General features: G+C 39.6%; 2 protein-coding genes across 2 annotated transcripts in view; both read right to left on the bottom strand.

The window, feature by feature from the left end:
• LOC130045924 (phospholipid-transporting ATPase ABCA3-like) overlaps positions 1-2,171 on the bottom strand; it is a 98,591-nt gene extending 96,420 nt beyond the window's left edge. The window contains exons 1-2 of the mRNA XM_056138806.1: positions 2,052-2,171; positions 1,374-1,521 (exon numbers count right to left, since the gene is read on the bottom strand). Of these exons, the coding sequence (XP_055994781.1) occupies positions 1,374-1,521; positions 2,052-2,171 (268 nt within the window). The remainder of the gene's footprint in view (positions 1-1,373; positions 1,522-2,051) is intronic.
• Positions 2,172-2,323: 152 nt separating this feature from the next.
• The window catches only part of LOC130045923 (phospholipid-transporting ATPase ABCA3-like), a 126,675-nt gene continuing 102,519 nt past the window's right edge, over positions 2,324-26,479 (bottom strand). The window contains exons 33-36 of the mRNA XM_056138805.1: positions 24,931-25,009; positions 23,469-23,549; positions 13,282-13,403; positions 2,324-2,473 (exon numbers count right to left, since the gene is read on the bottom strand). Coding sequence (XP_055994780.1) covers positions 2,324-2,473; positions 13,282-13,403; positions 23,469-23,549; positions 24,931-25,009 — 432 coding nt within the window. The remainder of the gene's footprint in view (positions 2,474-13,281; positions 13,404-23,468; positions 23,550-24,930; positions 25,010-26,479) is intronic.

Below are 26,479 nucleotides of genomic sequence, written 5' to 3'. Positions count from 1 at the left end.
GATGCTTCTTAAGGACTGAAATTGATCATAGCTTCCTTCTCCTATTAAAGAATATCCTCAGGGCAGTTGTGCATTAATGTTCTCAAAAGAATTACCTCATATTCAAGGCCTTTGATGATAGTTGGCATAATAAATCAAATTAGAAAGCTATAGCAAAATCTTTTCCCGCACGGCAAAACCTGGCTAGCTATTCGTGATGTATTCGATATGCCAAACACAGTAACAACAAATCTCACGATGGAGACGTTACTGGGCCTGCTTCAGCAAATCGATGAACAATGGGAGGACAGCGCTAGTAAAATCTTTTAATCAACTTAGCAAAAAAAAAATACAGTTATTATAAGCTAATGTTGTCTTCGGTATTATATGAGTCAAGACACTAAGATGAAAATTGACAAGTCTACATAATATCTAAGCAAAGACAATGCAAATAATTGCAAAAAAAAGGTTAAGATTTTTTCCATGTCCACAACTTTTGTGTCAGGGTGGGGTGGGGGGCAGTCTCCTAAGCAATGCTCAGAGGATCTGGTCACTCGTGGCAATACTTGGCCAACTAACCAGCAATTCAAACTAGAGGCTGAAGCTAAATTGCTGTTTGAATCTTGTGTTGCGGACCACCAGGACAATGTCAGCAGAGTTTATAGGTCTCCAGAGTGATACCTGGATGCCATATGATGCTGAAACTCAAACCAGGGTCAGGTAGAAGTGCCCTTATACTTGCACTATCTCTCAGGCACAAGAACAGAGCTTTTCAAATGTGTGTTTTTTTTTCCTTTTTGGGTCACACCTGGTGATGCACAGGGGTTACTCCTGGCTCATGCACTCAGGTATTACTCCTGGCAGTACTCGGGGGACCATATGGGATGCTGAGAATCGAAACCGGGTTGGTTGCATGCAAGGCAAATGCCCTACCTGCTGTGCTATCACTGCAGCACCTCAAATGTGTTTCTGGACACTGAATTTTTTAATGAAAAAAAAAAAAGAGAAAACTTAGAAAGTTTAAAGCAAACTTCGTGATCTCCATATGGTAGAGGAAATAGAAATGTAATAATGCCACCATTCTTATTTTGCAAATATAATATCAGAGCTATCATAGCACAGCGGTAGGGTGTTTGCCTTGCACGCAGCCAACATGGCTGATCCGAGTTCGATTCCTCCGCCCCTCTTGGAGAGCCCGGCAAGCTACCGAGAGTATCTCGCTCGCACGGCAGAGCCTGGCAAGCTCCCCGTGACATATTTGATATGCCAGACACAGTAACAACAAAGTCTCCAATGGAGACGTTACTGGGCCCGCTCGAGCAAATCGATGAACAACGGGAGGGCCTTTAACTTTACCTTAATATCAGAGCAAATATGGTTAGAGTTCTGCTCACCAGGACTCCCTCCATGTGGAAAAGCCTGGAATCTTGGTCCCTGGATAGGATGAGGTGGATAGAGAACATTTGTATCCCAGCTCCCGATGCGAATAAAAGCTGTATACCTGTTCCTCTGATAACTGCTAAGACGTAGATTATATCTCACCTATAAGGAGTAATTAAAAAACAAAAAAATCATATAGAAAAATAACTAGAGTGAAACAAGAGGTTAAAGTACAATTCTGAACATGTAATGTTGAGGCTGAATGATCAGTATGAACACAGACGCTAAACATCAGGAGTACGAAGACTACTGTGGGATTTCATAAGTAAACAGATCACAACCCCCACACTGCTATAAACCTACATTTTATCATTTAAAAAACACTTTTGGGTTACACACAGTGATGCTTCAAACTTACTTCTGGTCCTCTGTGCTCAGGGCCCCATGTGGGGTACCAGGTATGCCAGATATCAAATTTAGATTGGCCACATGCAAGGCAAGTGCCCTATCTGCTGTGCTCTTGCTCTGGCCTCTGCAAACTTATTTTTAAATCAAAATACCGGTACACATATTAACATGAAAGTATACCCAAAGGCATCATTAAATAATCTTCCCATTATGTCACTCAGTTAAAACTAGGAGGGAAATCTCTCTTTTTTTAAAAGTGATTTAAAAAAATCCCACCCTCTTACATCAATGAAAATATATCTAGAGGATCCAACTGGGGGCAGCACAGTTGCAGGGGTGGGGTGGAGCAGTGGTGGCTCTTCCAGCTCTGAGCAGCAGGACGTAAGGGCACAAAAACTCTGCATATTTTCGTGAGAATGAATGTAAATGTAGTTTCTTTTCTTCATTTTTTAAAAGCGCTTTTCAAGCCCAGCCCAGTGCCCAGAACTGCTTTTGTGCCCAAGTTTTTGCCATGAGCAGCCAGATCAGGCAGCCGGATGATCCCAGGGACTCGCTGTCAGCCTGGCACCTGTACCAGGATTGAAGTCACGCCAAGCCTGATGTCTACACTGCTGCTCCCAGGACTCAGAGCACTGGCATCTGAGCTGCAGTCATCAGAGGCGTGTCTCAGGGGAAGAGCTCCTCCAAATCCTTCAGCTCTGACTACCTGGAGACCAGACCCGAGGACAAGGGTGAATGCCACTAGGCCAGGCCCTATTGGAACAGCAGCCACCCACCCGTATCACAGAGCTGCTCCAGCCCAGCCCTGCCCCAGCCCAGGGCCTGGTCCTTGTCCCAGTCCTGGCGGTGTCCACCACTGCCACCCCCAAGACTGCCTGGGCAGAGGGCAAAGCACAGCTTATGGGTCAACCTGTCAGGCCAAAGCAGAGGTGACCTGAGGGCACCCTAGGGTTCCTGATTACCCAAAGCTACCACCATGGCTACGGCTGGACTTCAACAACTGGGGACCGAGTTCATCGAGAAATTATTCTGCCAAAAATATAGGTATGCGGGTCTTTGTGACTGCAATCACCAGGCTCTCTGGGATGGAATTCCAGTTGGACTACTTGCCCCCACTTCCCTGTACTTCTAGAATTCTGGCAGTCATGCAATAAACCACCTATGATGTCACGTAAGCTCGTCTATCCATCCTGTTCCAGAGATCCATAAATTAATCTCGATAGAGATCAACCAGGCACAAAAAGGGTTGAGTGACCTGATTATGGCTGACCAACTCAGGATGTCCTGGAGGAGGGTTGGGATGGGCAGTGCCCTCCTAGACAGAGCATTGGCAGTCCTGCTAAATTCTCCACTCCAAAGTCACTACTATGCCTCTGGCAAGTGTGGAACATTGTATGAACGATACCCAATGATGAACAACATTTTTTAAAAAAATTTTTTTAGTGAAACACCATGAGGTACAGTTGTACACCTACAAGTTTTTGTGCTTGGGTTTCAGTTATACAATGATTGAGTACCCATCCCTCCACCAGTGCCCATTCTCCACAACCAATGATTCCAGGATGCCTCCAACCTCCTCATTCCCCCCATCCAACCCCGCCTCTGTGGCAGGGCATCCCCTTTTGTTCTCTCTCTCCTTTTGGGTGCTGTGGTTTGCAGAAGAGGCACTGAGTGGCAATCATGTTCCGTCTATAGTCCACCTTCAGCATGAATCTCCCATCCTGGAAGGATTCTCCCAACACTCTTTACTTAGTGCTCCCTTCTCTATCTGAGCTGCCTTTTCCCCCAGCACGTGCAGTTGGTCTCCAAGCCATGGAGTAAACCTCCTGGTACTAATCTCAGCCATTCTTGGGTGTTAGTCTTCTATTTTGTTACTTTATATTCCCCAGATGAATGCAATCTTTCTATATCTGTCCCTCACTTTCTGGCTCATTTCACTCTGCATGATACTTTCCATGTAGTACCACTTGTATGCAAATTTCATGACTTCATCTTTTCTGGCAAGCTACCCATGACGTATTCGAATGCCAAACACAGTAATAAGAAGTCTCAAAATGGAGATGTTACTGGGTCCGCTTGAGCAAAATCGATGAACAGTGGGAGGACATTTTTTCTAACTGCTGCATAGTACTCCATTGTGTAGATGTAACCAAAGTTTCTTTAACCAGTCATTTATTCTTGGGCACTAGGGTTTTTTCCAGGTTTTGGCTATTGTGAACAGTGCAGCAATGAACATAGAAGTGAAGATGTCATTTCGACTATGCTTTTTTGCCTCTCCGGGATATATTCTGAGGAGTGGTATTGCTGGGTCAAATGGGGGTTCAATTTCTAATTTTTGAGAATCGTCCATACTGTTTTCCAAAATGGCTGAACCAGTTGGCATTCCCACCAGCAGTGAAGGAGGGTCCCTTTCTCGCCACATCCACCCCAACACCAGTTACTATTGTTCTTTTGGATGTGGACCAGTCTCTGTGGTGTGAAATGATATCTCATTGTTGTTTTGATGTGCATCTCCCTGATGATTAGTGATTTAGAGCATTTTCTCATGTGCCTTTTAGCCATTTGGATTTCTTCTTTGCGAAAGTATCTGTTCATTTCGTTACCCCACTTTTTGATGGGGTTGGATGTTTTCTTCTGGTGGAGTTCAACCAGTACTTTGTATATCCTTGATATCAACCCCTTGTCGGATGTGTATTGGGAGAATATCCTTTCCCATTCTGTAGACTGCCTTTGTATTTTGGTCACTGTTTCTTTTGAGGTGCAGAAGCTTCTTAGTTTAACATAGTCCCATTTTTTATCTCTGTTTTCACTTGCTTGGCCAGTGGCATGACATCTTTGAAGACACCATTAGCTTCAATGTTGTGAAGGGTTTTGCCAACTTTGTCTTCAATGTACCTTATGGATTCCGGTCTGATGTTGAGGTCTTTAATCCATTTTGTTCTTACATTTGTACGTGGTGTTAGGTAGAGATCTGAGCCCATTTTTCTTTTCCTTGTAGCCATCCAGTTTTGCCAGCACAATTTGTTAAAGAGGCTTTCCTTGCTCCATTTTACATTTCTTGCTCCCTTATCAAAGATTAGATGATCATATGTTTGTGGGGAGATGTCAGTATATTTAACCTTGTTCCATTGGTCTGCAGCCTTGCCTTTGTTCCAGTACCATGCTGTTTTAACTATTACTGCTGTGTAGTAGAGTTTGAAGTTACTGTCACTGTCACTGTCCTCCTGTTTTTCATCAATTTGCTTGAGCGGGCCCAGTAATGTCTTCATTGTGACAATTGTTACTGTATTTGGCATATCGAATATGTCACGGGTAGCTTGCCAGGCTTTGCAGTGTGGGCGAGATACTCTCAGTAGCTTGCCGGGCTCTGCGAGAGGGGCAGAGGAATCGAACTCAGGTCGGCCATGTTGGCCGCTTGCAAGGCAAATACCCTATCTGCTGTGCTATCGCTCCAGCCCACAGTTTGAAGTTAGGATGGTTGATTCCTCCCATTTCTTTTTCCCAAGAATTGCTTTAGCTATTTGTGGGTGCTTATTGTACCATATGAATTTCAGGGGTGTTTGCTCCATTTCTTTGAAGGATGTCATGGGTATCATTATAGGGATCACATTGAATTTGTACAATGCTTTAGGGAGTATTGCCATTTTGACAATGTTAATTCTACCGATCCATGAGCAGAGGATACCTCTCCATTTTCTCATGTCCTCTTTTATTTCCTAAAGTAGCATTTTATAGTTTTCTTTGTACAGGTATTTTACTTCCTTAGTTAAGATGATTCCTAGATATTTGATTTTCTGGGGCACAATTGTGAACGGGATGTTTTTTTCATGTCACTTTCTTCTCCCTCATTATTTGCATATAGGAAAGCCATGGGCATCTGCTAATAGTGATAGCTTGATATCTTTCTTACCTACCTGAATGCCCTTAATATCTTTTTCTTGCATAACTGCTATTGCAAGTACTTCAAGTACTATATTGAACAGCAGTGGAGAGAGTGGGCATCCTTTTCTCGTCCCTGATCTTAAAGAGAAGGCTCTCAGTTTTTCCTCTTGATGATGTTTGCCGTAGGCTTGTGGTAGATGGCTTTAGCTATATTGACGAAAGTCCCTTCTATACCCATTTTGGCGAGGGTTTTTATCATAAACGGGTGCTGGATTTTGTCAAATGCTTTCTCTGCATCTATTGATATCATATGGTTTTTATCTTTTCTTTTGTTGATATAATGAATTATGTTGATTGATTTCCGATTGTTAAACCATCCTTGCATCCCCAGGATGAATCACACTAGGTCACTCATCATGATCTTTTTGATGAGTGGTTGAATTCTGTTTGCTAGTATTTTATTGAGAATCTTCGTATCTGTGTTCATCAGGGATATCGGCCTGTAGTTTTATTTTCTTGTGATGTCTTTGTTTCCTTTTGGTATATAGAGATATGGACTTCATAGAAACTGTTTGGGAGAGTTTGTGTTTCTTCCTGGAAAAGCTTGAGGAGAACTGGCAATAGGTCCTCTTTAAATGTTTGGAAAAATTCGCTACTGAATCCATTTGAACCTGGGCTTTTGTTTTTGGGAAGAATTTTGATTACAGTTTTAATTTCCTTAATGTTCATAGGCCTGTTCTGGTATTCTAGATCTTCTTGATTCAGCCTTGGGAGATTAAAGGAATCCAGGAATTTATTCATTTCTTCTAGATTCTCTTCTTTCATGGCATACAGACTTTCAAAGTAGTCTCTGATGATCTTTTGAATTTATTTGGTTTCTGTTGTGATATCCCCCTTCTAATTTCTGATTCGGTTTATTAGGTTTCTCTCTCTCTCTCTCTCTCTCTCTCTCTCTCTCTCTCTCTCTTTCTCTTTCTTTGTGAGTCTTGCTAGTGTTTTATCTATATTACTTATTTTCTCAAAGAACTAGTTCTTGGATTCACTGATCTTTCAAATTTTTTTTTTAGGTTTCCATGTCATTGATTTCCGCTCTAAGTTTTACAATCTCTTTCCTACTGCCTGATTTGGGCTCCTTCTGTTGATCCTTTTCTAAGATCTTGAGCTGTGAAGTCAAGCTGTTTATGTGGGCCCTTTCTTTCCTCCTGAGAAATGCATGCAGAGCTATAAATTTTCCCCTTAATATGGCTTTAGCTGCATCTCATAGGTTTTGGTAGCTCGTGTCTTCATTCTCATTTGTTTCCAGGTATCTTTTGATTTTGTCTTTGACTTCCTTACTGACCCACTCATTGTTCAAAAATGAGTTGTTTAATTTCCAGGTGTTTGATTTGGTTCTCCTTGTGTGTGATTCACTTCTATCTTCAGTGCATCGTGGTCTGAAAAGATTGTTGATACTATTTCTATCTTCTTGATCCTACTGAGGTATGTTTTGTGGCCTAGCACATGGTCTATTTTGGAAAATGTTCCGTGTGCATTTGAGAAGAATGTGCTTTCTTTCTTTTTGGGGTGTAAATCCCTGTATAGGTCTATAAGCCCTTTCTCTTCTATTTTTTCCTTCAAAGCCATTGTTTCCTTGCAGAGTTTTGTTTCTGTCCATCTATTCAGAGGTGATAAGGCGATGTTGAAATCTCCAGCTACTATTGTGTTGCCAGTAATGTCCTCCTTAAAATCCGTTAGCAGTTGTTTTTAATATTTAGCTCTTCCTTCATTAGGTGCGTATACATTTAAGAGTGTGATTTCTTCCTGTTGTACGTATCCCTTGATAAATAGAAAATGGCCTTTGCTGTCCCTTCTAATCTTTTTCAATCTGATAATAATGTTGTCAAATACTAGTGTGGCCACCCCAGTTTTTTTGATGGAGCTGTTTGTTTGCAGGTTTGTTTTTCATCCTTTAACTTTGAGTCTGTGTTTGCTCTGATTGTTTAGATGAGTTTCTTGTAGACAGCAGAAAGTTGGTTTCAGTTTCTGGATCCATTTTGCCACTCTGTGTCTCTTGATTGGTGCATTTAGACCATTGGTGTTGAGAGAGATTATTGTTATAGGTTTTGTTTCATCTTTCTGTAAGTGTTTGTTGTGCTTGTAGGGTTTGTCTTGTCTTATAGTAGCCCCTTTAGCCCTTCTTTTTTTTTTTTTGTAGGAGTACTGCTATTTATTCAGCAACTGATTAGCTGATTGAATTGTGCATGAACTCCACCTTACTTTTTTTTCCATTTTTTATAATTTTATTTATTGAATCACCGTGAGAGCAGTTACAAAGCTTTTGGGTCTAAGTCTCAGTCATACAATGAAACACCCGTACCTTCACCAGTTCCCATTCTCCACCACCAAAAATCCCAGTATACCCCCATCCCCCACCCTCCCCCTGCCTGTGGAGCAGATGATTTCCACATTACTCTCTCTCTACTTTGATCACATTCACTATTTCGACACCAGACCCACCATTATTTGAGATTTTACCCCAACACTCAGATCTGCTGAAAAGGCAACAATAGACAATTTGTGTTCTATTGCTGGTTATGAATAACATATGATGTTGTGTGGCTGCAGTAGGGCCATGTGGTTTTGAAATTCCAAAATTTTAACAATTAAATCTGGAGGGATTTCTGCCAAAAGCCACTGGGTTTAGAGATCTGCTCCTGAATCTCTGGGATCATGGCTGTTGAGCAGCTTGATGAGGAGCCAGAGAGGCCATTCGTGGGCGATGACTTGGGGTCTCATTGGGGTAGGGAGGACAGGCCCGGCTACTCCCCCCACCCCATCCCGTGAGGCCCAAGAAGTTTCGTCACTGCGGGCCCAGGCCTGACTGTCCAATGGCCTCTGGAGGATGACAGCCACCAAGTCGCCAAGAGAGAGAGCAGGTGGAGGGACAACACCCTTTCCTCCCTGGGGTGGACCGGCGACAGTAACGTACTGTGGAGTCCGGATGCATTTCTGCCAAAAGCCACTGGGTTTTGAGATTTGTTTCTGAGTCTCTGGGATCATGGCCATTAAGCAGCTTGATCAGGAGCCAGAGAGGCCATTCATGGGCGATGACTTGGGGTCTCGTTGGGGTGGGGAGGACAAGCCCGGCTCCACCCCCATCTCGTGAGGCCCTGTGTGTCTCGTCACTGGGGGCCCAAATGTGACTATCCAGTGGCCTCAGAGGGATGGCGGCCACTGGGCCGCCAGGGGGAACAGGCCAAGGCACGAAACCTATTCCCACCTGGGTTGGCCCAGCACCGGTAGCCTACTGCAGAGACCAGACGCATTTCTACCTAAAGCCACTGGGTTCTGAGATTCGTTTCTGAGTCTCTGGGATCATGTCCATTAAGCAGTTCAATCAGGAACCAAAGAGGCCTTGACTCCAATTATATAGCTGAGCCGGACGTGGTTTGTGGGTGTTTTTCCCACATACCTAACTTTTGGTCATTTACTTTCTTGGTAAACTTTGCCCCAAGTTTTTGGGGTCTGGCCAAAGGCACAGCAGCAATTTTGGGGTATCTGGAAGTCTGAAGGCACCATGAGGCTGCTGATGCACTCGCCTCACAGGTACAGATTGACCTGCTGGCGGCACCATACCCCCATAGCCCTTCTTTTAAGTTTGTTTCTGAGTCTGTGAATTTCCTGAGCTGCTGTTTATCCACAAAATAGTGCACTGTTTCTTCGAGTTTGAGTGAGAGTTTAGCTGGATAGAGCATTCTTGGTGAAGCATTCATTTCAGTGAGCTTTTTCACTATATCCCTCCAATGCTTTCTGGCTGGAGGGTTTCCTCTGATAGGTCTGCTGTGAATCTAAGGGGTGCTCCTTTGTATGTGATTTCCTTCTTTGACCTTGCTGCTTACAGTATTGTATCTCTATCGGCAGCATGGATCATTCTAACTGTGATATGTCTTGGAGTGTTTTTTTAGGGTCTCTTTTAGCTGGCACCCTTCGGGCTCCTTGAACCTGAATGGCTGCATTGTGGAGCTCTGGGAATTTTTCAGCAATGATTTGTTTAACCGTGCTTTTTTCATTGGGATTGTTTCCCTGAGCTTCTGGTAGTCCAATTATTCTAATGTTGTTCCTCTTGGAGTCATCTCCTAGGACTCTGATTCATTCTAGAGCTATTTTGAGGTCTTTTGCCATTGTTTGTTGTTGCCTTGTAGGTTTTGTGCAGCTGATTCTCCAGCTCACTGATTCTGTCTTCAGCTGTGGCCATTCTACTGTTGAGAGCACAGACTGAGTTTTTAATTTCATCTACCGAATCTTTTACTCGTGACATTTCTGTGCATAGCTTTCCAATTTCTGCTCTCATTTCTCCCTGGATTTTCTTGATTGTTTCTCTCATGTCCTCCTTTAATTTACTGGATATCTGTCTCACTGTTTCATTAAGTTCATTGAACATCTTCATCACTTCATATCTGAATTCTTTCTCAGAGAGGTCCCTTAGGTGAGTAGCACCTACTGAGGTTTCCGGACTCTTCATCGTTCTCCCCTTGTGGTGGGGATTTTTGTTGTTTCTCCATATGGTTTGGAGGTATGGAGACTGAGATGTTACATAAGATTGATGGGCATGAGTAAGCCGGCCCAAAATTAGGTCACGGCCACTTCTGAAGAGGCCACATCCCTTACGTGTACCTGGTGTGTGTGGCAGTTACAACCTGGGGGAAGAAGAAGATTGCACAGCCACAATGAACAACTTTTTAATTGTACTTTTCATGGTGATTTAATTTTTAAAAAGAAAAACACATTTGAATTAAAAGTTAGCAAGGAAATATAGCTTTAAAAGACACATTAGATAATATGGAGACACTACTGCAAGACATCGCCATTTTGGCAGCAGAGGATTTTTTATTTTCTTTTCTCCTAGGAGGAAAAAACAAAAACCACCCAGAAACAGAAAAATACTGAAATAATCTACAGCACAGTGTTGCTTCTGAAGCACAGAGACCAGAGAGAATGTAGTAGAAGGAACACCTAGGAGCATTATGCACCTATACGACAGACACACATCTGTTTGTGATATTATCTATCTCGAGTATACGGAGGGTAGGGCACTTGTCTTACATGTGGCCAACCAAGGTTCCATTCCAGGAGCAGTTCTGGAAGAACAGAAGTGGCTGGGCCCACTCAAAGGTATCAGGGAAGAGAGAGTGGAGATGATGTGTAAGCACATTTGTTCGGGTAAAGCTCAAGAGATGCTGGGCATGTGCAGGGAACCCAGCAAGGACAAGTGTCTCAACTACACTTTCTCTTCCAATGCTTCTGGACTTACACTGTGAGGTATAGACATTATATATTGGCTGCCTAATATCATAAATGTGATCACAAGTTAAAACAAGTCATAACTTAAATATACGGTTAGACATTTCAATGAGCCTTACCCAAACACCTTCCATAATGGCTGATACAAGTAATGTCTAACATTCATACTGCTGACTCAGCAGTATATCTTTCTGGCAGTTTTAGGGAATCAGCCATCACAAAAAATAGAGCCTAAAGAGATACCGTGGAATCCAAAATAGACTCTTTAATTCACAGGATGGCAGAAAAAGAGTAACAGGACAAGACAAACAGAAAATGCATGAAGCAAATATCAAGGTGGCATAAGCTTATGGTCACGGTCACAGTCCTCCCATTGTTCATCGATTTGCTCGAGCCGGCCCAGTAATGTCTCCATTGTGACAATTGCTACTGTGTTTGGCATAACGAATACATCACGGGGAGCTTGCCAGGCTTTGCTGTGCAGGCGAGATACTTTCGGTAGCTTGCCGAGCTCTCTGAGAGGGGAGGAGAAATCGAACTCTGGTCAGCCATGTTGGCTGCATGCAAGGCGAACGCCCTACCCGCTGTGCTATCGCTCCAGCCCATCCATATAGATAATCTTATTAATTATAAATAGTTTGAATACTTCAGTTAGAAAAGAGATATTAGCTGGGGGGTGAGAGGTGGCAGGAGGGAAACATGGGACATTGGTGGTGGGAAATGCACACTGGTGGGGATGGATGGTATTTGAATATTGTATGACTGAGGCCCAATCATAAAATAACATATAACTTTGTAACTGTGTATCTCTTGGTGATTTAATGTAAAAAATGCAAAAAAATAGAGCCTATGAATGTAACAGATATATACAGGACATAACATCCAAAGATAATACACACTTCTAAATTGCAAGTGGAAAATTCTCCATGAGAAAGAATATATTTCGCTAAAATGACTCGTCATATCTTAAACAACTGAATAATACCCACAGTATTTTTCAATTATCGTGATAGGAAACTAGGAATCAACTTCAAGTGGAACAGATACAAATTCACAAATGTTTTAAGAGTTTTTATGATAATGAATAACCAGGTGTAAAAGAAAATAAACACAAAGCTTTTAAAATACCTGGGTCAAACATAAATATCAATACAACAAAATATAAAGGTGTACCAAAATTTGAAATAATGACTTGTCAGAGTCAAATTTAGAATGACTGACTGACTCAAAAGGTAGCATTCTTAGATAAAATTTTATATTATAAGGAAACAAAAGAAGAAAAATCAAAACCCCAGGTTCATAAAGGAGCAGAAAGACTAACAGTAACTAACAATATAGGACAAAAGATCATAAATTAGTTCGATGATATGATATGAGTTGGAATATGAGTAAGTTCACTGAAAAGTGACAAAAAATCGACTCACAGGAAAAAGGAAGAGCAATAAACCAGAAACCATATGATACATAGGCAAGTATTCCATAATTTTTACTTCCGTGTTCAGGGATTTGATTCCAGTGTCAAGGGAAATAGAAACAAATAAACTAGTGGGGGCCTAGAGAATTAATACAGGTGTAATATACCAGCCTTGCATATGGCCAACCCCATTTCGATACCTGGCACTGTGTATGATCCCCAAGCACCACCAGAAATTGTCCCTGAGCACAGGGCCAGGTAATAAACCCTGAGCATCACTAGGCCCCAAACAAAAACTAAACTATTTAAAAATTAAAAATAAGCAAGTGAGATTACATCAAACTAAAAAGTTACTGCATGGTGAAATCAACATTTTGATAAATCAACAAAACAAAAATACTTCCTAGTGAATAGGAGAAAATATTCTCACAATGGCTAATATATACATTATCATGTTCACTCCATCCCCAAACACAGTATTTTTGTTGTCAAAGTTTCCTATAAATTTGAGTTAGGTAAAGGTAAAGGTAAAGGCCCTCCCGTTGATCGTCGATTTGCTCGAGCGGGCCCAGTAACGTCTCCATTGGAGACTTTGTTGTTACTGTGTCTGGCATATCGAATACTCTCGGTAGCTTGCCGGGCTCTCCGAGAGGGGCGGAGGATTCAAACTCGGGTCGGCCATGTTGGCCGCTTGTAAGGCGAACGCCCTACCGCTGTGCTATCGCTCCAGCCCACTGGTGAATTTATTTCCACATAAGTTTCAAACATGAACTAAATAAGATACATTGAATAAAATTTAATTCACATTAAAGTCTATGCTCTGCTAATTACAAGTCGCATGATCCTGAGAAAGTTACATTTGCCACACCTATAAAATTGAATTAAATCACAGGAAAGTAGAAGAACGATTTTGTGTTAACTGTGTAAAGCTTTCTTACCTTATTTGGCACTTCATTGTTACTGAACTTGTCCTCAAAAATAATAGCAGCCAAGACCTTTTTATGATTATCACCTTCAGTAACATATTCTTCAAAATCTTTTTCTGAAGCAAAGCCTTGTTCTGTAGGGAAAATAATTAGATGTGAGTTGACTACATAAGGCAATGTGTGATAATCTTTTCTATCTATAGGAAACCATTTTATGTGGATGAAAGACTGTTGAATATTATAAACTTCAAAAACACGTTTATATAACTAGCATAAAAATTAATATTTGGAGTAACTATTTCGTGAGCTCAAATTTTCACAAACTTAAAATAATAAGGGTTTCAAATAACTAAATTTTCATGTCATTAGAGAGTTACCCTTAAAACTTTTTTTTGCAATTTCTACATTTAAGGGAAATGAAAACAAAATAAATACATTTAATCTAATCTACATAATTTAATCAAAGTCCAAATCCACAGGAATTTTTAAAACGGAATAAAAATGCTCAGAAATTGAGTAATGAATGGTTTCAGTGTTTCAAGAAATTATTCTTCAGTATTTTAGGTGATGCGTAAATTAATTTAGTTAAGATTAAATTTAACCTTGTTGACAGCTTTAAAAATGCCATTATTTGTACCCTCTGAGACAAATATTTCCTGCTTTAAATATCTATGCATGCTTGTATACACAACAGTTTTTTTTAAAAACTTTTTTATGTAAATAGGATACAAAAGGTTCAATAGTACATAAATCCAAATGCAGTTCTATGTATGTTTTGGTTAGCTTGTTTTGTGCTTCTCAAGCAGTACCCAGGGATCCCAGGGGCACTCCCAGTAGTATCCAGGCAGTTAGGTCCATGATTCAGTTTGAGGGCCTGACGATCTGGTGCTGCTCAGTTAGTTGTACCAGGGACCACCAAGGTCAGCCCAAAGGGATTTAGGGGTCTTCAGAGATGCACCCTTTGATGCTAGGGAGGTCTTGAGGTGCTAGGATATCAAACCTGGTTTGGGATCATGCGTACACCATGTTCTGCCATGTGCTGTAACTGCTGAACCATCTCCCAGACTTCCTCTGCATTTCTATTCTGAAGATTTTAAGCAACTCAATTGCAAAATTCCCTTTTTAGCAAATACATAATTACTGATTCATAAAAATTAATATAATAAATCTCAGTTTTTGGTCATTGTCAGTGATATAGTTTGTGAAAACACCAAACCTTCATTAAAGATATTGTCTTATACTTGTACACCTCCTACTCAAAAGATAGCTTCTGTTTGTGTTGATGCCACAACTGTCACCAGAGACCCCAGATAGTATTGTTTACAATAAATAAAAAAATAAAGCTTAAAAAATTATCATAAAATCAGCAACTCAGTTCTTTCATCTTATTTTCTAAATGAGATAAAAAAAAGTTTCCTCCAAATTATATTATTAAAGCATCGTGAGTTACAAAGTTATTCATAGTTGGGTTTTTGACATACCATGTTCCATCACTGATCACACCACCAGTGTTATCAAGTTCAACCTGTCATCTTGACAGGCACCTTTTAAGTTCGGTAATTAAAGTTTGAGTCTTGTGATTTCAGTGTGTTGACTTTGAGGTTGAGATATTTGGTGTGATCATTCCTTAACACCACCATGTACCTGAATCCCTTTGACCCTTGCCCCCATTGCTTCTCTTCTCCTCTTTCCCTTTACTCTGTTTTACCCTTCTCCTCCCTATACTCTGAGGCCAAGGGTGACCTAGGCATACCTCCCTTTAAACCATTGCATTTCCTCATCTAGTTAGTTTAAAAACACTTAACTGCAAAAACACTTAACTGCAAAAAATCAGTCCCCAGCCTTTATGCACACATGGAATCTCCATGGGAAACTTGAATTTTCACTCTCTAATTTATCTGCATTTATGCGAATTGGTGGATGGGCGGTTGCTTAACATTTTTATAAGTCATAAATAATTTCTACAGTCACGGACAAAGATATAATCAGGCCCAAAAGGAAGGAAAAAAGGACAAGTTTATGACTTCTGGAACAGACCCTGGTTCTTATGATGCTAGACCAATGTTTGGCTCAGAGGTGACTACGTACATGCCAAAAAAATTACACCAAAACATATGCTTGAGGCAATGACTAGAAAATAGGTGTAGCCCATGTCAATGTATTTGGCACCCAAGCTAAAAAGCTATCTGTAATCAACTTTGCAATGTTTCCAAACATTACAAAAGCAACTTAACTTACTCATCCACCTTAGTCATTCATCAGCTTAGAGGAATTCTTTGGCAACTTCTAGGATCGGGACTTCACTGATTTATTGCTAGTGCTAAAAACTCAGTGGTGGGAAGGAAACTGGAGACATTGATGGTGGAAAATGTACACTGGTGAAGGGATGGGTTTGATAATTGTATGACTGAAATTCAATCATTAAAGCTTGTAATTGTACCTCACAGTGATTCAATAAAAATTAGTGGTAGTGTATACAAATTTATGCGACTTTTGCCTTTCACATACCAAATTTTAAACTTTAATCAATTGTGTGTGTGTGTGTGTATATTACATCTTTTTTTATCCATGCATCAATAGACACTTAGGCTGTCTTCAGCTCCTGAATATTGTAAATAATGTTGCAATAAAGATGAGGAAGGATATATCTCTTCAAATTAGGGTTTTGCATTTTTCAGGATTATGATGGATTTTAGCATGAACTTGATACAGCATATAAACACACACTGATTTTCAATAATGCATACTTCAAAAATAATGTTATAATGTAATATTACTTTGTAATAAAGGTTTTGAAAAACTATTGAAGAGGAATAATAAAAAATCAGGTCAGAACACTGCCTAAGATTTTGTGCAAACTTGATAATTAATACAATTCAAAAATAATTATAATAATAAAAAACGCATATCATACTGAAATAAAAGGTATCAAATAATAAAAAGTCCTTGGCTCTGGACTTTAGAAATGAGAGTGCCATCTAAGGGGGTGGAGGATGATGAGGCTGACAGGATGCAACTTAAGAACATTGAAGGAGGGAATTGGGCACTTCAGTGGTGGTGAGTTGGGGAAACTGTGTGCATAGAAAACATAAGCATTTACACTACAGTAAACATATGACCAAAATTATAACAATTTTCAAAGTAAGTTTGCCAAGAGGGTGAGGGAGGGACCTTGAGACATTGATGGAGAGTCACTGACACTGGGGGTGGGTGTGAGGTTGGCCAAATGGTCCTACATATTAGTGTATATAAAGAAACAAGGAAGAGAATATACAATGTCCAATTAAAGAAAAAAATCTTTAGACCTGACAACAGAATTGAGGTTTCCTAATTGAGGGAAATGGGAGAGACAAGAGATATTGGCACTTTGGTAAGTATTATTTATATGTTGAAATGTAAATATAGAAAACGAATGATAGTACTGTACCTCTGAAACATACCGTGTTTTAAATATTAACTCAATAAATTAAACAAACTTTTCTCAGAAAATTTCTCAGAAAATTTGCGTTTCTTCTTTTTCTCTCAAAACTGTTTTTTTTTTGCTATTTGGTAAGTTTTTTTTGCTATTTGGTAAGTTTTTTTGCTATTTGGGCTGGAGCGATAGCACAGCGGGTAGGGCGTTCGCCTTACAAGCAGCCAACATGGCCAACCCGAGTTCGATTCCTCCGCCCCTCTCGGAGAGCCCGGCAAGCTACCGAGAGTATTCGATATGCCAGACACAGTAACAACAAAGTCTCCAATGGAGACGTTACTGGGCCCGCTCGAGCAAATCGACGATCAACGGGAGGGCCTTTACCTTTTACCTTTATTTGGTAAGTTTTATGGTCCCTTAAAAATTTAAGTAACTGTATCTCTCTACCTCTATGGCATATAATTTTTCCCATACTCTCTACTTTTGGACATTATGGTTTGCAATAAAACAGTTCTTTTTCTTAGTCGTTTGCACATAAAGATATGATAGATTGTGTGGATTTGTTTCATAGCTTGCTCCTTTATTGCTCCTTTATTCTATTAGGTTATTATTTCTAAAAGGTTTTTGATGAATGTTCAAGGTTTTCAAAAATATTTTTCTTTTCTTTTCTTTTAATATTTAAAGATGCTCAGACTCAGGGTTTTATTTTTTATTTATTTATTTGCTTTTTGGGTCACACCCGGTGATGCACAGGGGTTACTCCTGGCTCTGAGCCCAGGAATTACCCCTGGCAATGCTCAGGGGACCATATGGGATGCTGGGAATTGAACCTGGGTCGGCCACGTGCAAGGCAAACGCTCTATCCGCTGTACTATTGCTCCAGCCCAACAGAATGGATGGATGGATGGTCCTCCCATTGCTCATTGATTTTCGCTCGAGCGGGCCCAGTAACGTCTCATTTTGAGACTTCTTGTTACTGTGTTTGGCATATTGAATACACCATGGATAGCTTGCCAGGCTCTGCCATGTGGGCGAGATACTCTCAGTAGCTTGCTGGGCTCTCTGAGAGGGGCGGAAGAATCGAACCTGGCTCGACCAGGCTGGCTGTGTGCAAGGCAAACAAATGCCCTACCACTGTGGCAGGCTATAAAATCAATACCCAAAAGTCCATGGCTTTCCTACATGCAAATAGGGAAAGAGAAGAAAGAGACATGAAGAAAACAATCCCATTCACAATTGTGCCCCAGAAAATCAAGTACCTATGAATCACCTTAACTAAGGAAGTAAAGGACCTGTACAAAGAAAACTACAAAACTCTACTTCAGGATACGAGGAAATGGAAAAATATCCCCTGTTCATGGATCGGAAGAATTAACATTGTCAAAATGGCAATACTTCCCAAAGCACTGTACAAATTCAATGCAATTCCTATTAGGATACCCATGACATTCTTCAAAGAATTGGAGCAAACACTCCTGAAATTTATATGGAACGATAAGCCCCCATGAATAGCTAAAGCAATTCTTGGGAAAAAGAAAATGGGAGGAATCAACCTCCCTAACTTCAAACTCTACTATAAGGCAGTAATAATTAAAACAGCATGGTACTAGAACAAAGGCAGAACTGTAGACCAATGGAACAGGGTTGAATATACTGACGTGTCCCCCCCCCCCCCGCCCAAGCATACGAGCATCTAATCTTCGATAAGGGGGCATGAAAAGTGAAGTGGAGCAGGGAAAGCCTTTTTAACAAATTATGCTGGCAAAACTGGACGACTACATGCAAAAAAATGGGCTCAGATCTCTGCCTAACTTCATGTACAAAAGTAAGATCTAAGTGGATTAAAGACCTCAACATCAGATCGGAATCTATAAGATACATTGAGGAAAATGTTGGCAAAACCCTTCATGACATAGAAGCTAATGGTGTCTTCAAAGATGTCACACCGATGGCCAAGCAAGTGAAAACAGAGATAGACAAAAGGGACTATGTTAAACTAAGAAGCTTCTGCACCTCAAAAGAAACAGTGACCAAAATACAAAGACAGTCTACAGAATGGGAAAGGATATTCTCCAACTACACATCTGATAAAGGGTTAATTTCAAGGATATATAAAATACTGGTTCAACTCCACAAAAAGAAAACATTCAATCCCATCAAAAAATGGGGAAATGAAATGAATAGAAACTTTGACAAAGAAGAAATCCGAATGGCTAAAAGACACATGAGAAAATGTTCCACATCATTAATCATCAGGGAGATGCAGATCAAAACTACAATGAGATATCACTTCACACCATAGAGACTGGCCCACATCCACAAGAACAAAAGCAACCGGTGGTGCTGGCGTGGATGTGGCGAGAAAGGGACACTCCTTCACTGTTGGTGGGAATGCCGACTGGTTCAACCCTTTTGGAAAAGAGTATGGATGATTCTCAAAAAATTAGAAATTGAGCTCCCATTTGACCCAGCAATACCACTCCTGGGAATATATCCCAGAGAGGCAAAAAAGTATAGCCGAAGTGACATCTGCAATTGTCTGTTTATTGCAGCACTCTTTACAATAGCCAGAATCTGGAAAAAACCTGAGTGCCTGAGAACAGATGACTGGTTAAAGAAACTCTGGTACATTTACACAATGGAGTACTATGTAGCTGTTAGAAAAGATGAAGTCATGAAATTTACATACAAGTGGTACTACATGGAAAGTATCATGTTAATCGAAATGACTCAGAAAAAAAGGGATAGACATAGAAAAATTGCATTCATCTGGGGAACATAAAGTCACAAAATAGGAAACTAACACCCAAGAATGGCAGAGATTAGTACCAGGAATTTTACTCAATGACCTGGAGGCCAACCACACATGTTAGGGGAAAAGGGAGCTCAGAAAGAGAAGGGAACACCAAACAAAGGGTGTTGGGAGGATCCTCCCAGGATGGGAGAAGCATGTTGAAAGTAGACTATCGACCAAACATGATTGCCACTCAATGCCTCTTTTGCAAACCACAGCACTCAAAAGGAGAGAGAGGGAAATGCCCTGCCACAGAGGCAGGGTGGGATGGGGGCTAGGGGGTGGGAGGGATACTGGGATCCGTGGTGGTGGGAAATGCGCACTCGTGGAGGGATGGGTGTTTGATCATTGTATAATTGAAACCCAAGCACAAAAATGTGTAACTCTGGAAAAAATGTTTTTTAGTGGAAAAACAATATTTTTCATGTATTAGTGAGTCACTGTCACTGTCCTCCCATTGTTCATTGATTTTCTCGAGTGGGCCCAGTAACGTCTCCATTGTGAGACTTTGTTGTTACTGTGTTTGACATATCAAATACATCACAGGTAGCTTGCCAGGCTTTGCCTCGCGGGCGAGATACTCTCGGAAGCTTGCTGGGCTCTCTGAGAGGGGCGGAGGAATTGAACTCAGGTTGGCCATGTTGGCTGTGTGCAAGGCAAACGCCCTACCTGCTGTGCTATCGCTAAACTTTTAAAATTTGAATCCATTTACTTTTATTGACTCATTACTGTGGGTAGGACTTCCAGTGTTATGTTGAATGATAACGGTAAAATTGACATCCTTGTCTTTTCTTGTCTAGGATCAATCTTAGAGGATATGCTTTCAGTTTTCCACCACTGAGTGTGATGTAAAATGTGGATCTGATGTATATGACCTGTGCTATATTGAAGTAAGTTTCTTGTGTTCCCAATTTTTTTGTCAGAATATTTATTATAGTTGTTTAGTCTTATATTTAATTTTCTATTTCTTCATTAAAATGTCTGCGATGATTGCATTGGGATAACAGGCAACCTTTAAGCTTTCAAAATTTGCATTTTTCTCTCTCCCCACTTTTACTAAGTACTTAAATGTAGACCTTTTACTTCTATTTCCCCTCTTTTCTAGAAATCCATTATCCCCCAATAGTTGCACATTCAAGCATTCAAGTAAGTTCCATAGATTCTATAAGCTTCTATTCCTCTATGATTGGATGATTTCAAAATTCCAACACTTTAGAGCAATTAGTCTGTGTTCCATTTCTTTTACCCTGTTATGGAGACTCTTGAACTCTTCACTTAAATCACTTAAAAAGTCGTTCTACTAAACTCTTCACTTAAATCACTTAAATTTTCATAAGAAAAATTGCAAAACATTTTTATCCAGTGTAGCCTATAAAAATCTGAAGTTTGAGAAAAACTTTAAAATCATAAACTTTAAAAATAATAGGAATTTTGTACTCATTTTTAAAAAAAACATTAAATGTTTAGAGATGGCATCCATTCCCTCAAGGTTTCTATAATACTCTTAGAGAAAAAAAGAATTTAAAAAGGAGTATTGAACATATTTGTGTGTAAAGAGAAGAGGCACTTAGAGGAATAAGCATCATATTTCTGACAGTATCTTTAGGAAAAGGAGAAGTAAAATTTAATAGAAAGTGTGGGGAAAAGTGAAGAGTTGTGTATTGAGAAATAAGTTTGTGAAAAATTTACATAAACAATCATTGAAATGACTTAGCACAAACTATTTACTTAAAATGAAAGCTTATGTATGTCACGGCTTTAGTTTCCTTTCTCACCATCATATACACAGTCATACTTACTCAGGTTTGAGAAACACAACCGGAGACTAGAAGGCGTATAATTGACACATATTTTCACAACATACTAGGTAAAAACCTAGAATAATATATACTGATCATCTATTTTTTAAATATTGCTATTTGAACTTTAGAAGGAAATATATTTAACTCAAGTTTACGGAGCTGAAGCAATAGTATAGCAGGTGGGGTGCTTGCCTTGCATGCAGGTGACCTTGGTTGAACCCTGAAGTCCATGTAGTTCCCAAGACCACTTGGACTAATTTCTGAATGCAGAACCAGAAGTAACCCCTGAGTACCACCAGATGTGGCCTCAAAACAAAAGAAAAACCAGTAAAAATAAATTTAACCATCAAGGTTAGCAGAGCCCCTGATATTATTTATACTTAGAAAATTGTTGTCTGGCTATGAGATTATCTCATGATGCTATACTTAGAGATGAATACCCATTTAAAAGGTTATAAGCATTATCTTTTCAAAATAATGTATAGTACTTTTTAATCAAAAGACTTTAATTTCTAACCTTTAAATTTGTAATTTAAGTTGACGCTCAACAGTCCAATAATTTCTTGCACAAGGCTGTTATTGGAAGGCACATAAGCCAGTTCCCATGTTTCTGAGGAAATGTTGGCATTTGTAAAAAAATTAGGCAACGAATTGATGTCCAGATCATTGTAAACATATGGTCCAAGCTCTTTTATATCCATTGACTTGCGTAATAACAAAAGTGTACTTGCAAATAGAATTATTATGAAGATTTCGATGACTAATGCAATGAAGTGCCGCCACTGAAAATTAAAAAAAAAAGATTGTGTCAAGTATTTTAGCAATCCATTCATGGATTAGTTTTTCTTTTTTTCTTTCCTTTTTTTTAATTTGCGTCACACCTGTCAATGCACAGGGGTTACTCCTGGCTCTGCACTCAGAAATTAGTCCTGGTGGTGCTTGGGGGACCACATGGGATGCTGGGAATCGAACCCACGTCTGTAGCGTGCAAGGCAAACGTCCTACCCACTGTGCTATCGCTCCAGCCCCATGGATTAGTTTTTCAAATGGTTAAATTTTTTATATTAAGACACCTGCTTCATAAAAGAAGACATAATGGTACTTCCGCCATGATCCTGTGGGATATGATTCAAACCCCCAAAGGAAGCCTAAAACTATAAACACTACTATATTTACTATGGATACTTACTATATTTACTATTTTATCTATAAATTAGGCATAGGAGGAGATGGACAACAATAATAAGATATAATAGTCAAAACACTTTTTTTTATAATAAGAGGTATTATATGACTGTGTCCCACATCTCAAAATATTACATAATATATTTTCAGACCCTTTCTGACTGTGGCAATTTACACAGTGAGAAATGAGTGACAGTGCAATAGTACATCACTTACTGATAGGGATACAGTCTAAGAAATGTCACACTAGGTGATTTCATTGTGCAGCCACCTCTCACCAGCATCATTCGCTGTGGACTTTGTATAATTAACAGTTGTGATTAACCAAAAAACCACAATATAAAATAGGCACAAGGAAAATGATGATTCAAACATAAGAAATATGAGGTTGTTGTCAATGTAAAATGTTATGATGGCTGTAGTATCACTAGTCCATGAGATTTCAGAGGCGATCACTGACATGTGACAGATCGTTGATGGAAAGAGTATTATAAGTATTTGTGGCCATTACAACAGATGGTTATAATAGTGACAGTTTGCTTGACTGACACTTTTCTTCCTTCTATGTGTCACTCTTCTATTACTCCACTGTATAATAATTCCTTAAATTTGGAAAAGATACCACATCCCTGGAACTGAGGAAAATATCACTGTATCACTGTCCTCCCATTGTTCATCGATTTGCTCGAGCGGGCCCAGTAACGTCTCCATTGGAGACTTTGCTGTTACTGTGTTTGGCATATCAGATACATCACGGGTAGCTTGCCAGGCTCTGCCGTGCGGGCGAGATACTCTCGGTAGTTTGCTGGGCTCTCCGAGAGGGGCGGAGGAATCGAACTCAGGTTGGCCATGTTGGCTGCATGCAAGGCAAACGCCTTACTGCTGTGTTATTGCTCCAACCAGAAAATATAATGGTATGAAATGGAAATGCTGTAGATAGGTTGTTAAAATTCTCCCATTGCATTCTCTTAATTGCTGCAAAAATCTTAGAAATAGATTAACTTACCTTCAAAATAAAATTCTTCCATAGAAGTATTGTAAACCTGTTTAAACCCCAAATCTCCATTCTTCTGAAACATAAATTCAACTGTATAGAAGGAATAAAGATTTTTTTATAAATGAAATTAAAGGTCACATAAAAAAGTGTACATCTTAGACAAAATTATTTAACTTGAATTTGTTAATTTTCTAATCAAGCTTAAAGAAGGTAAGAAGCAATAAGAATCTGAAATATTTCAGTTATTTATCTCTATATTTTTAATGTATTCAGAATCTATGCACATTATAAGATGAAGAAAACACCAAGCACAAAATAAAGAACACCTAATTAAAAAAGTATAAGCTCCCGGGCAAAATTTGCCAGTAGTTCTCCAATTCTTGGAACTCATTTATAAAGAACTAGGAATTTAAAGAAAATGAAGAAGGACCAGAGCGATAGTACAGCGGGTAGGGCGTTTACCTTGCATGCGGCCAAGCCGGGTTCGATCCTCAGCATCCCATATGGTCCCCCAAGCACTGCCAGGAGTGATTCCCGAGTGCAGAGTCAGGAATAAACCCCTGAGCATTGCTGGGTGTGAACCAAAGAGAAAAAGAAAAAAAAAACTTAATTGGGCTGGAGAGATAGCACAGCAGGTAAGGCGTTTGCCTTGCATGCAGCCAGCCCGATTGAGCCGGGTTCAATTCCTCCATCTCTCTCGGAGAGCCTGGCAAGCTACCGAGAGTATCTCGCCTGCACGGCAAAGCCTGGCAAGCTACCCATGATGTATTCAATATGCCAAACACAGTAACAAAAATCTCAAAATGGTGACGTTGCTAGGCCCGCTCCAGCAAATCGATGAACAACGGGAGGACAGTGTTTTGTTTTGTTTGTTTGAAGGAATTCAGTTGCATTAATGGATAGGGACAGAAATACAGGTAAATCCTAAAATATATCAGAACTCTTAACACTGCTCTACCGAAAAATGCAGGTCTTCTCCATGTTGTGATGGGCTACTTCCCCACATCTCCTGTACTCCCAGGAAGCCCTGGCAATCATGTCCACGAACCACCTATGCTGCCATGTAAGCTCATCCACTGGCCTTGTTCCAGGTACTCATAAATAAATCCCAAAAGAGATCAACTAGCCACAAAACTTCTCAGACTCCCATTTTCAGTTGAAACATTCTGGGCACTCGTGGAGGGGAGTGGGCCAATGCCTGCCCAAACAAAGCCCCAGCAGGTGCTTGCTCCTACCCTCCAAAGTCACCAACATGACTCCTGCTGGATTCCATCAATTAGTACTGAGCCTTACAGAGAAATTAACCTGCCAAAAACTCAGGTACATGGGGTCAGCTCCCTGTGACTGAACACTCCAAGCCTTCTCTAAGTCAGAACGGGCAACATGCCCACATCTCCCTGTGCAGAAGCCCTGGTAGTCACACCCACATCCCACAGCTGTCACCCAGTTAAAAATTTAACTCCAGATGTACCATCCAGTTTAACGTTCTGAATTTCCTGGAATTCTCCAACACTGACAATCCAGTAGTAGCAAACCAGATTGGATGAGATCTAAAGTAGAAGTCAACCAATATGAACTAACAGAAACTTTAACACAGAAGGCTTAACTTGTAACAACATCTTAGTAATCCCCCAGACAAGGACATAATGTCTCCATGGTGAGAGACATTTTTCACTAATTTTCTTCTAAGGAAATAGGTTTTGATCTTAGCAATTTATTTGTAACAAGCAATATAAAATAAATTATTGTGGGCCTGCTATGGGCGCAGGCTTGAGGAGAGGCTTTGAAAATTAGAGACGAGGGTGAAGGGAAGATGATAGTAGAGGTGGGATTAGTGTTGGAATATTACCTGTAAGAAATCATCATGAACAACCTTGTAAACCACAGTGTTTATGTAAAATGTGGAGTATGTTGGCCTTACCTATTTTCATGTTAAATACATTAGCCCAGAATTTTTAAAGTTTTACTAATGGAAAGACATGATTATTACCATAGTGGAATCCAAGTACTAAAAGAAAATTTAAAGCAATATATTTTAGATTTCAGGGTTGAAAACTTAATGAATGGAGAATAGGTATTTTATTATATCCTATTAAATTACTTTAATTTCCTTATTTATATAGGTTAAAATCATATAGCTCTCACAAATTGACTTTTACGACTTTATCTTCTGATCGTCCTATTTGCCATTTCTTTAAGTTTTGTTGGATCAAGCAATATGAAGTCATATCAAGAATACATGAGGAATAAGTGACAACGTGGGTAGGTTGGGGTGTGGTAATAGATCTGCAGCCTAGAAGTGGTGGGATGTATTCTCTATACACAAAGTGAAAAAAAAGCAGACACCAAAAGAGCAGTCTGCATGATTCCATTCGTGAGGTCTTAAAATAGGCAAGATGATTATCAGAGGTTTGGAACTTGAGGACTGATGGTTAGAGAAGAGTCCCTCGCATGATAGAAATATTTTGTGTCCTGATAGAAGTAAGCATTCTTCAAGCAGTCAGACTATCACACAAAATTAGTATTTTATTGATGTAAATTACACTTCAATAGAAGAAAAGATTAAATGATAAAATTACCAACATGATAGTATAATACTTAGTTTTAGAACAGGATGCTGGACTTTAATCTGCCCAGTGATGTTTTAGTTTCCCTTTAGATATCAAAAAAGATGAGTTTGGTATGTTGTTTACTTTCTCTGTAAAAGATACATTCCTAAAAGCGGCAATACAACTCTAAACTCACATCAAGTGGCCTGATATAAGATCTTTTTAATGAGATGATGTCATATATTAATTTAATTTAACATATATTAATTTTAAGTTCATACAACTTCACTTTTATGATAATCTGATATTTTTCATTTAAAGGAAGAGTTTCATATCAGATAAAATTAACGATACTCAGTACATAGCTGTTACATTAGCATAAATATTTTTGTTTACAAATATTTATAAATAAAAGTACTACAGAGAAAAAGATAAGAACAAAGTTCATAAAATATAGACACATAAAATTCA

The sequence above is a fragment of the Sorex fumeus genome, unplaced genomic scaffold, assembly GCF_029834395.1.
Source record: "Sorex fumeus unplaced genomic scaffold, SorFum_2.1 ptg000130l, whole genome shotgun sequence".
Taxonomy (NCBI): domain Eukaryota; kingdom Metazoa; phylum Chordata; class Mammalia; order Eulipotyphla; family Soricidae; genus Sorex; species Sorex fumeus.
The sequence above is the reverse complement of the archived record's forward strand: the minus strand, read 5'-3'. Positions and strand labels throughout refer to the sequence as shown.